The 12,862-nt window shown below is 33.2% G+C and overlaps 1 protein-coding gene across 3 annotated transcripts in view; it reads right to left on the reverse strand.

Moving 5' to 3' along the window:
* Positions 1-494: 494 nt before the first annotated feature.
* The window catches only part of ATP8A1 (ATPase phospholipid transporting 8A1), a 117,768-nt gene continuing 105,400 nt past the window's right edge, over positions 495-12,862 (reverse strand). For all 3 annotated transcript variants that reach the window (XM_062575507.1, XM_062575509.1, XM_062575508.1), the window contains 3 exons: positions 12,444-12,536; positions 4,459-4,550; positions 495-3,789 (listed from right to left, as the gene is read on the reverse strand). In XM_062575507.1, coding sequence (XP_062431491.1) covers positions 3,692-3,789; positions 4,459-4,550; positions 12,444-12,536 — 283 coding nt within the window. In that variant the 3' untranslated portion in view covers positions 495-3,691. The remainder of the gene's footprint in view (positions 3,790-4,458; positions 4,551-12,443; positions 12,537-12,862) is intronic.

The following is a 12,862-nucleotide window of genomic DNA, read 5'->3' on the forward strand; positions in this document are numbered from 1 at the left end:
TCACTAGCTTCTGATTATATTATGAAGAGACTTTTAAGGAAGGCATTAAAAAAAGGGAACAGCAACACATCATACATTGCCTGAGAACACTTTAAAATATTATCTCATGCAGACAGATAAATTCATCAGAACTACACGTGCTTTTGCACAACACATAAGAAGAAAAAAGTGAAAATTTCTCTGCTTAAATTTAACATATATTCCAAATTATTAATCATTCAAGATGGGTTTAAATATAATGAAAGAAGTCTTAGGACATTTAATACACATCTTTGTAACATGGTTGACTTTCTGAATGTACATGGACATACAGGAATTTTCAGCTATGTATTACTGTTTCAAAATATTTATTTATCATTTTCATACAAATAGAATGATGATTAAATATAAATCTGTTGAAACTGCTTTGCAAAAATAAGTCTAAAATTAGGAAATGGCAAGAAAAAATTCCAAATACAAATTATCAATAGGTTTGTTAAAATTTGTTATGTCTTACTTACTGTTTTGAATCATTTATATATATATATATATATGTATTTAAAAATAAGCAACTGTATTTATATATATGATATCTGACTTGTAAGTGGCACTGCTTCAACTCTTTTGAAGGAAAATTTTTAACATTACCTTGTTACTGCAATATAGTGCACATAAAAACAGATGGAAAATTCCATGTGAATTCCATATTTAATACAAGTTCAAATGTTTAAAAAATAAGAAAATCTGCACTGTGATGAACAATGGACTAAATTGCTTTTTCTTTAAATAAATATCTGCACAATCCTCTTAATTTAACAAAGACATGATATACTAAACATGATAATAGACTATATTACCGTGTACTTAACATGAAAATAAAGTGCATATTATATATTGGATCTGATTGAAAAGTGGGCATAAATAGCTAAGATACTCTTTTATTTTAAAATAAAATTGTATGAGCAGTCAAAAACCATAGTTGTAACTGCCACACTGTCTTTTTACTATTTGCCAGAAATCTTCCCAGCACTAATTACCAAACAGTAAATAACAGTGGGTGGAAAATGTTTAGAGACAGAAAAAAAAATACATTAGAAGTAAGCAAAGTGAAAAATGCACTTTATGGGCTACTTACTTAAAATCCTGTAAAAATGTAAGGATGAAACACAGTGGTAAGATTATGTTATCTTAAAAAAACAGAGCAAAATATGGCATAGCACAATCACCAGCACAAATTACAGTCTAAATTCAGGATCTTAGAGATTTTTCAGTGGCTCTCTTCCCTTTTGGTATAGATAAACAAAACTGGAATATACTGTATGCCTCCCCCACTATATTACACTGACCTGATACATTTTTATTTCATATGAAGAATAAGTGATATTGTAAATTTCTCATGAGACATTTACAGTACATTTCTAGTCCTTGTGTCATTTCTTCAAAACCAGTATTTAAGCTGTTTAGAATAGAAAAAAATCAAAAAATAATTTACTAATAAAGAGGATGTATGGATTGAGTTCTTTCATTTGAGTTAAGTACACTGAAAGATTATAAGAAAATAAGTGTCATGGTTAACTTCAGAAATGTTTTAAAGTTTGCCATTGCCCCTCGATGACAGAAAATAGGATCCCCATTTCAGAAAGGGGCATGCCCCCAAATTTCTTCTTGCCTTAGGTCAAGTGATTTGGCCCTCCCATATTGATCCATCTGTTTATCTATGCTTGAAATGGCTTTTCTGAAGGCAGTTCTTGTCTGCATGACTGACTGGCAGCCCTGTTTCTAGTGGGATACATTCCCTTTGTCCCTATGTCTTCTGTTTTCTCTTCCATGTAAAGATCACTCCGGGAAAGTAAGAGGAAGACATTGCATAACATGCATATGAAATGCAGACTGTCTTCCCATTGATATGCCTTCCTGAATATATACCTTCATACAGTGCTTTTTGTTGGAGTTTTCATGTAAATTTGTTAGTTTCTCCTAGAACGGAACATAAGAAAATTGGATGGTGCAGTAAAGTTAGATGCTGAGTGTTCAGTTAGATGAAAGGCAAGAAGATAAAGTCAGCTTTAGTAAGTATACGACAAATCAGGGAGGACAGAGAAAAGATGGGAGTGTATGGCTTGTTACTTAGAAAGAGAAACTGAAGGATTTGGAGAGTAAACAAGAAATTCTTATTCTAACAGATCATCAGGAATGTCATTGTTCTATTTTTCTATCTAGTTCATCTCCATTCAAAGAAAAAACCCTGTCATTTCCACATTATGCATTGAAATGTATTTAAAATTAAAAGCATCTGTTACTCTATAAAAGGTATGTTAAACATGATTTTGATGGCTTTTAAAATCAGAATTAAAGGTGAACTAAAATGTCACACATTTTTTTTAAAGATTTTTTTGGGGGGAATTCCAATTTGAAAACAGCATGGAAATACCAACTATAGCTACTTAAAAAAACTCATCATCATTGTTTTCCTCAAGGGAATAAAACTTTTAATTTAACCTCCCTTCCCTTTTTGTTTTAATTGTGTGTTTTTTCTGTAATCACTTGCTCTCCATTTTTAATAAAAGGTGAGAGTATGTAGGTTTTCTTTATGATTAATAAGTTGTAAAGAGGCCACTGCAGTGCTTTTAGCTCCTTTATAGGAAGTGGCTTTAGTGCAAATAAAAGAGTACATACCACACACTGCTGAAGGGTATGCTTTGCTCTGACTAACTACGTTTCAGATAATTGTAGTAAAAATGTTGAACATTTAATTAGTAGTTAGTTTGTGTTTATAAATTATAAAGTTTTTGTTGAAGCTGCAGTATAAGCAGATAGAACTTCCAATACTAAGCATTCAAAAAACATTTAAAGATCGATAAAGGAAAGTAAGGCAGAGCAATTTTTAAAAATGTGAACAAATCAACAGTATGTGCACTTTATTTTACAAGTGCACAGTCATTTTCAGTATATGCATTATTAAATGAAAACAAAGGAAAAGCTTCTATAAGGCCAAAGGTGTAAGAAATTGTAGTTTTGAAAGCAAATGCCATAAAGGCCACTCAAATTAGGCTCATGGTACTGTAAATCTTTCTCTTCAAGTGTAGAGACTCAAGCATGCAGTTCTGAGATCTGGACTGGCGTTAATTTCCTTTGAAATTAATTCTGAAGAAAGAAAACATTTATGGAACTTCTTTGGCAAACATTTTTTAGGTTAGTTTGACACAAACATCTATAAACATCTTGATTCAAAATCTTTCTTAAAGGTGAGTTAACACCATTAATATATTATTTTGTCAGCACTTGTTGAAATCAAGTTATCAAGGCTTGTTATCAACTGCATTTAAATATTGATCACTTAAAAACCTTAACAGATGCTAATGGTCTGTCAATGTAAAGTATGTTTAGCAATCTGACCCTTACATTCCAAGTATATGACCAGTATTGATTCAGCTTCATTGTAAAATAAGCAAGCTGGCAAGATACAAGATAATTTTCAATCTGTTTACAAAAGCTAAGCGAATACTCCTTAAAAATTTTAGAGATGGTATGTTACAGTATAGTTGCACAGTGCTTATGTCTACTGAATACACAAATCCAAACTTTATGGAGTAAGACCATCATGGATCTTAAAATCTCTGATAATGGGGCCTTGGTCACAGTTCCCAGCAAAGATCTAGCAGTCTGTCTCACTGAAATAATTAATAAGGCCTAACTCTCAAGCTGCGTTCCTTCACCATTCCTCAGGCCTTTGTTTTGTGGTATCATAAGCTCTGATTACTTCAGACTGGGAAACTATTCCATTTTCATCTTGAGAGAAAGCATAGCCATCTGCAGACAGAAAACAAAAATGGAAATCAATTAAGTTTTGATCACAGTCTCACTCATTCCTCAACATTTTACAGTTTTAATGAAAGCAACCTAAAAAGGTCAATAGAGGTGAACAAATATCTTTCCAATGATTAGTAGGTGGAAAAATCATATTATTTCTTACATAACTTTGCAACTATCAGATAGCAGAAAGATCTCTGTGCTGTTCTTAGGAATGAACAGAATCCTGTCAAAAGGCAATGAACATGGCCTGCTCTGAAGGCATTCTGATCCAAATACAGTCACACACATAGTTAAACCTCACAAACAAAATATCTGATACTTACACATTCCATAAATGTCTTCCTTTTTTGAAAAATGATTTAATTAAAACAAGTTAAGGATACAGAAAATTCAAAAATTTAACTGCCAAATGTACATATAATTCAAAATAACTCATTAACTAATTCATTTGTTAAAGCTAATGCTCACATGTGAAAAAACAGTTCTATCCAAAGTTTCAAAAATAAAATGTGTACTCATAAATTGTATACATATATTCTAGAAAGCCTTAAAGGCCCTATGACAAATAGTAAGACATCTTTACTGTAAACAAGTGCAGTGAAAGGTAGAGTTTTATTTCTATATTTTGAATTCATACCAGTTTTTGTTATATCTCTGAACACTTACGAAGCAAGTTTTGCTGCAGAGAGTCAGAGCGATATAAGTTCACATGGTTCTTCTTAAAAACATTCTTCAGTAGCTGGGCTCTTTCAGTTAAACTAGAAAGAAAGTGGACATTTGTGAAAAAACATTTACTTGCTAATTGCAGTATTCTTTTACTCTGTTAAACGAGAGTTAGTTATTAAATTAAAAGTGTCAATTTTTTAATTGTGCCTGAAATAATTATTTAGCTGATTAAAAGCATATGAAAGGGCAGATTTATGAGGTTGAGGTCTCTGATACTGTTTTTATTTGTTTGCACTTGCCACAGTACAGTCAACATACCTGTTTGTCAGTGAACATCACTGCTTCAATACAAATAAATGCATAATGCTGTAAATATTTAGATCTGACTCTTTTAGAAACAAGTATAAAGAATGTATTGGCTTCCTTTAAGGAGCACGGCCCGATGAGGGACAAGCCAAATTACAGTCTTTCCTTTCTCTTTAAGAAGGAGTGCTTTTTGCCTTTGCTGACACAGTACCCAAAGGGTAGGGGAAAAGAAGATAGAGGGAAAGTCACATACATGGCCATCAGCGTTGTGTACTGAAATATGTTGCTTCCTGGCAAGCTGCCCTAGCACGGGGTATTCCCCAGGCAACTCCAGAAGGCATTTTTCTCCAGATTATACCCAGATAATGAACTGCTATCACTACTAGAGGTGGATCATTTCAGCCATATCCTTTCCAGAGCAGTGCTGATCCAAAACACTGTTTTGTTATGTGTTTATTATGCTCTAATGTAATCCAGATGAACTCTCTATTTCAGCCGAAATAGAAAAGAGAAGAAATATTAGATAGTATTTAAACTAACTGTGGCTCAAATACCATCTGAATTTTGCAAATTAGGTAGTGAAGGTGCCAAGTTTCCTTACAGTCCGTTTTTCTTACAGTTATGGTTCTCACAAAATAGGATACTACTTTACTAAATAATAGCTGGAATAGCCTTAGCTCAGAAAGTTTTCAAAATGCAATTGATGATTTTGATAATTTATTAAAAATGTGCAAGGAATTGTATTAAAATTATTGTTCTAAATTTAATATTCATTATGAATTACAGTTTGTATTTCAGAAAAACACTAGCCTGTCATTTAAACATCTCCAGTGGTGGAAAATCAGTGAACTAGTCTAAAAATTAATTAGTTATTTTTTTAAAAAATATCTTACTTTTATTCTGAATACATAGTGATTTGATTTTGTTATAGTTTTGCTATGTTATCAAAGTTGTTTCTTGTGTAAGTATTTAGTATTGAAAGATTTCACGTACATACTTAGTGAGTTTTGACCAGTCAAATTCCTTTTTAATCTTCTCGTTGACTAGCTAAACAGGCTACCTTCCCAGGCTGCCTACTAAACTGGAAGGAATAGAACTAGATTTCTTCCCCTACTAGATTAGCATTCAAACCGTTAAATTAGAAATGCTTGTTCTTTCTTCAGTGAGTACTTAATTTTTCTACACAAAGTTGAATTATTAAGTTAAACCAGAAATACTCTGTTTCCCCTTTCTACTCCCCTCCAGTTTAGCATCTGGTGATTAAAGCATCAACCAGGAGGTAAGAGCTTGTCTGTTTTAGGGTAGAAGAAGGAAATAAAGCTACCATTCCATCCATCCATCGAGGAATGCTTACTACAAAACCTACAGGATGAGGGGATGAGTGGGGGAAACCTGCTTCTGTGGACATACTTTGAACAAAAAGACTTCCTTGTGAAAAGGAAGTAGGCACCAATTCCAGGAAAGGGTTCAATGTCATAAAACCAAAGCCGAGATCTGAGCCAAAATCTGAAGAATGGAGAGATTGGAGTACTGGTACACACCTTACTTTCAATGTTTTTATTAGCTAGCTTGTTATTTTCTTGGTTTTGAATATTTTTTCCCTCCTAACTTTTCATCTAGGCTGCATAAGGGTCAAGTTTCTAGTTTAGGGCTAAAAACTTTTCAAATGACAAGATGACTGAAAAGTTACGGGCCGCAATGCTGTGCACATAGGAGCTCTTTGTAGTTTAAACAACATAAGTACACCATGGGAGTAAATAAATACCTTCAGGTAAGGTGGGAGAAGAAAGAGGTGAAAGAGCATGTGAATATTGACAAAAATATTGCCTGTATCTCTTCTTCAGCACACCAGAGAAACCTTTCCTAATATAAGTTGAGCTGAAATTCAGTAAATATCTATGAAATCTTTGGTTTTGACAGATGATGTATTCTAATACCAAAAAAAAAAAAAAAAAAAAAAAGGGCAAAAAAAGCAGGCTGGTTCCAGCTTTTTTGGTACCATGATTATGTTTTGCTTGTGTTCCAGAATAAAATATTCAGATTCTTTAAATGCTAAGCACTGAAAATATGGTCTTAAGTTTTACATCAATGTGCAGTATGCACCTTTACTATTTTCTCTATTATAAAGTATCCACTGTACATAGATGTGACGGTATAGAAAGTACAAATAAAGCAAGAAATACATCTGGGAAAAGAAAAGTGTTTTCTGCTATTCAGCTATTAAATTCTGCTCTATTTGTATACTTGAGGAAATAATGCAGGCTCTTTGATATGAATCACCCAGCTGCCATTCAAAAATCTATATGTATCAGAGTCAAAAAAAACATTGTTTGATAATTGACTAATGATAAATGATAGTAATCCATGGTTATGTTCATTATGTGCACCTACCTGGACAATATTAACTATTTTCAAATACATAACACATACACATTTACAGGCAATTAATCTAATTTATAGATAAAAATCTTACTGCTTTGTATATTCCTGATCAACCATTTGTACTCTAAAATTAATTTCAAAGTGGTTTGGAAGAAAAACAATGATTATTGCAGCAGCATTTGCATTTACACATCTCTAAAGACATTTGCACAAGTTAGGGATGTTGTTCATGTCATGGTTAGTATATGTAATGTTCAATCCAGTAGAAATATGTTTGCAGTAAATATTAATGTTGCTGTTGCTATTCTTGTTGAAATATTATATACTATGTATCAGAAAAGCCTTTTGGAAAAATAGCTTATATACAAATAGTATCCTTTAGTTTAATCATTTCAATTTTAAATACTTTATAGCATGTCAATTCCAATGGCTGTAGTGATAAAAATCAAATTTTATGGGGTATAAATTTATTAATCTACAAAAGCTGCTCTATTCTTTATGCTCTCAATGCATCCTCAAGTCAGTAGTATTCCAACATGAAAATTTACCTTCAATTAGAAAAGTGACCACATAAAACTTGCACCTTCTTGCTGAAGATATATTCTTACTTAACTGACAAGTATGTGACAAAAACAGTTTTGCTGTGTTGACTACATAAGGACAGAACAAATCATGTGTTGACAGTTTTGGGGAAAAAAAATCTGTTTACACATCTTTTTTTGAGACAGCAAGATATAATAGGAATGCTCTTCCTTAGACTTTACTGGGAATAGTTAAAATATCTTTTCAAGTCAGCACTGGAAAAATATGAGGGATGACAGCTCTTAAGACTATGTCAGTATGTTCTGCTTTTAAAACACATTCTAAGTTATAACAAAGATAAACAATATTTTAAACTATTCCAATCTAAATTACAATTTTATTTGAATTTTAAGAAAACAGCTGAAAGTGCAAACCTAAAATGTAAACAGAAAATTTGCATCCTAAGACAGATAGGAAAACACCGAAGTGTAAATCTTCATAATCTTAGTTATATTTATATGCATGTAATGTCAGGTCAACACAATTCTAACAATATGCAACAAATGCATGTTAGCTGAAAAAATAACATTAATGTACCTTTAAAAAGTCAAATTTCAAATACCATCTGATTATAGCATCTAACCAATGTTAAAATCTTGACTTGTTATTTGTGAAAGTTAAGCCTCTTACTTTGTGTTGTATTAATTTGAAGATGGAGATGAGCAGTAGGAAATAGCTGGAGTCATCTTTCTTACTATTTTACTCTTAATCAAAGAATGCTTTACATTCTCTAAGGGCCTGCATTTTAGATTATTTTGGCATTTCATAAGAACAAATCCCTTTTTTTCTGTTAGAGTGCAGGAAAGTACTTCCAGAGATATGCACACTAGAAGAATATTAGTTAGCTTTGAAGAACATACAAGAAATTGTCAAAAAATCCCATTGGTCTCATGTGAAAAGCACTATAACTCATGAGTAAAAATATCCCATGTGATGGCGTATCTAAAGTAGAGATGTTGAGAACATTCCTTTGTATTTTCATCTCTGCAGTGTCAACAGGCTTCTACAACTTAGGAGGCTCAAATATAGTTTACAGTAAAATGAAAACAAATAATGGTTTTCAGCAAAATTTCTGAAGATGTAAAGCCAGTTCATCAGACCAGAGACCTTTCAGGTCCCATTTTCTTAATGAGGAATACTTTCTACATAAATGATGAAATTTTGGCTCTATTATCTGAATTAAGATACTATATACAAATGTATGTCTGTATGTGTATTAAAAAAAATCATTCAGGAAATAAATCCCTGAACCTTAGAGGTATTAAGATGTCTAACATCCATTGATTTACATGTGAGACAGCAGCTTATATAATTTAAAGAATAGAGCTTTAAAAATGACTTTGTGGAGTAGGAATGGAGCTAAGAAAGATATTCTTGCAGATAAAAGTCTTTATGATACCGTCTGGACTACTGAATTGTGTGATAATAATAAAAAACTCTATTCAAAAATTGTTAGCAGCTGAAGGCTAAAATACAGAAGTAAAAAAGGCTCCACGATTAAATCTATTAAGTGATTTTGGAAAGACAGATTTTCTTTGCAGACTGAATTACTAACCATATAGGTGAGGGAAGAACAAGACTCCCTTAAAAGACGACATATACGTGATGCCTAGTACTTGGAAGCATCAAGTTTCTCTGACTTAAAAAAGAAGGAAGAGGGATGTAGAAGAAATTCTGTAAGATGAAGGAAGAGCATACTGTCCAGATAACTGAAGTAAAAGTAGCTAAATCTGAGATGACATGAAAATTCTTCAGAATGCAAGTATTGAACTCAAAGTGATACCTTACTTTCTTCTACATCCACTACAAGATGTTCACTTTTCAGCACTTTCTCATACTAACACAATTTTTTTGTGTAATTCATCCTTTTACAATTTTTGAATCATCTTTTATTTCTCCAGGTCTACTGAGCTGAAGATTATGTATCAATTATCATCATAATATATTAACCATATGCATATTCATGCTGTCAGTCAGGTAAACCTTTAGTTTTAGTGCTGACTGTTGGAAGACTTCTCTCTCACCTTTCTTTTTTGCCATCACCTTTCCTACAGGAACTTGTGAATAAAGGAGAAAACACAACTTGTATTTAATCTCTAAAGTCCAAACTTTTTCCAGAACAAATTCTGAAGGTGGAGGGGAAACAGTCAATGAGTGTCCTTCCTGAAAGATTTCTACACCCAGTAAGTCCACTTTAGTCTTCTTTGCCTATGTGTCTTGATACTTGGGAGAGGGTCCTAAGCAGGACCTTTCCCAAACCTGTACCAGTTATCTGGGTAAGGATTTCAGGATCCTTAGAACATTGACTTGAAATTTTGCCTGCTGTACCTGAAAGCCTTCATGATGGCACAGTTATTGGAAAGAGTGATCTACAGCAAGTGATTTTTTTCTTGTAAATGCCACTGAAGTTACCTGAACTGTTATAGGGTACACAATTATGAATGTTGGCTTCATCCTGGCAATTTCATAGAAGGTCATCATATAATCTATCATCCAGTGTCTCAATGCTGGATTGAAATAACTAGGCTTCTCTTTCTTAGAAAGGAGAAAAGGAAAGGAACAAACCTTTAAGATTCTGCCCCATGAACACTTGAAAACAAAATATGTTTCTGATATCCAGAGTATGAAGGAGCCTCAGCTCTGGAAGTGAGGGCTTGTAAAAGAACTAATGATTCTTTTTTCAAATTAAATTCAAAAATTACTTCAGATAAAATCTTACAATTTCTGAAAGAGAAGACAATCACAGTGACCTCAATTTCCAACTCTTGAAGCAAAGGTGAGAGTTAACAGAAAAGCTATTTTGATCAAAAGATGAATCAAAGAATGTAAGGCTATGACTTCAAAGGCCTCACTCATGAAGGGATATAAATATTAAATTAAGTCATATGAGCATTAAATTTAGTCTACTGTGGTCCAAGTGTCTAAAAGAAGAAAAAAGATCAATGACTTATTGAGAAACCTTGAAGTGATTGGGTAAGAAAACCAGTTTTTAATGCTACTACGTACAACTTTATGGAACAAGAGATGCAATAAGTATTGAAAGGAGAGAGTTCTTTCAGGGAAGATAGGCGCTTGGCCTAAATGAGCTTTGCAGCAAGAGGGGCATCTATAACAATCGATTTAGATCACTGTTAAAAGTAAAAGAACTCTTGCAAGCACTCGTTGGGTCTTGCAGTGAACAAAAAGTGTTTTGTGTGCAGCAATTATCATCAACTGCAGCACAGGATTTTGCAGCACTTAAGTACAAAGCTACTGCTACAAAGACAGCATATGGAGCCTAGTGGGAGAGATAGGATAGGTACATCCTCTTACACAGCCCACCAGACTAGACTAGGTGTTCCACTGGTGGCAAGATGAGCTTCCAGGCCCTGCAGTATCTCCACTGTATTTGTCTGTGGTACCATGGAAGATGAACTCCACTAGAGCTAAATGTACTTGTAGAAGAATGTCTAGGAAGAAATAGAAAAGTGTCAAACAATGACATAAGCTGGATATTCCATCCATCAGAAATGGTGATCATCATCTCAGTATCCCAAGCAGGGGTACATCATCTCAATACCTCCTGCTAGGAGGTTCCCAAAGAACTGGAGGAGGAATACAGTAAGATTAAATGAGAAAGGGAACTTAAGTATCCTTATGAACAGTCAAAAAGTGCTGCCTGAGGTTTGACCTACAATAAAAAGATGGTTGCTGATGTTTGTGCTGGTCTCCTTCCATGCATGCCTTGATAGGGGAAAAATACTTCTTGGCTAAGCAGCCCCCTCCTCTCCCACTTTCCCTGGAAGAGACTAAAATATCAGTAGTCTAAAAAGATTAAAAAAAAAAGAAGAAAAAGAAATATCAAACATCAATAGTTTTTTGTTTTTTACACAAAATTTTCACAAAACTCATGAAGATGAAAGAAAGCTCTAACCTTGCCAAATGGCACTAAAGAATTGGAAGTAGGGAGAGTATCCTCTTATACTCACATTCAGCAAGTACTTCCTATGAGTTCAGCTAGAGCTAAAAAGTCTGAAGGGTTTTATGAATGCACTCTACACTAAGTTTACAATATAAAAGTGTTCAGTTCTCACATTTACCTTCTCCCTTCTCCAATTAGCTGGCTGACACATGAGGGAGCATGTAGGAATAGAATTTTTGTGGAGTGTTAAGCTGAATTTACTTCTTATCTGATACAGATATGTCAAATTTGATTCTCTTTATTTAGTTGTAAAGATAGAGATGCACCCTCTGCACTGGCAATGGAGAGCAAAGTCAGTTTGTCTTATACAGTTTCAGCAAATCCTGGAGAGATATTGCTACCAACTGATTTTTTTTTTTACTTTTTTATTAAATAGTTGTGCTTAGGCACAAGTTGTAATTATAATCGTGAATGATCTAGGTTTAAATGCACTTTTTCTTAACTGTTTACACATTTAAACTGACAGTATTGAAATTCTACTACAACTTTGTTCAATACACAATAACTATAAATATATGCATCAGGTAGAAAGAAACATACCTGTTAAAAGCTTTGATTAAAAACTACCTACAGCTAAGCACATGAAGAATCACACAGGCTGAGTGCAGCTGCACCCTCTTTATAGATAGCTGCAGAGAATACTTTTGCTTGCGTGTTTTCGGAAAATAACCTTTTGCCTTTGACATATGTATGATGCTGCAAACATTTAGCATTATTATTATTAAAGACAATGTTCTACACATTTTTATAGTACCTCTTGCCATGCACAACTGCTCCAGGATCCTCAGACTTTGCTTCCAACTCCTGCACTTCATCTACCAGTGTCTTAAAAGTAGCTCTTTTCACTCTGTAAAAAAATACAAAATACCGCCAGATTCACTCGCTTGAAATCATTAGATTATTGTTTCACAACGTGTAAATAAACTTCCAGTTTACAAATGCATTTTTCCAGATCACTTAAACGTTGAAAGAAGAAATATTATAAAGCAAGTCTAAATAATACATTTTTATCAGTTGTTCTTGCAAATTATAAATGACAAATATTTTATTTATAAAAAGATTACAGTTATTAAAACACTTAAAATAGTATTAAGGTTTGCAACAAGATTTGTAAACTACAAACAAAGTGAAAAAGAATTTTACACATCCAGCAGATGTGAACTCATTTTTTTT

The sequence above is a fragment of the Rhea pennata genome, chromosome 4 (genome assembly GCF_028389875.1).
Source record: "Rhea pennata isolate bPtePen1 chromosome 4, bPtePen1.pri, whole genome shotgun sequence".
Lineage (NCBI taxonomy): Eukaryota > Metazoa > Chordata > Aves > Rheiformes > Rheidae > Rhea > Rhea pennata.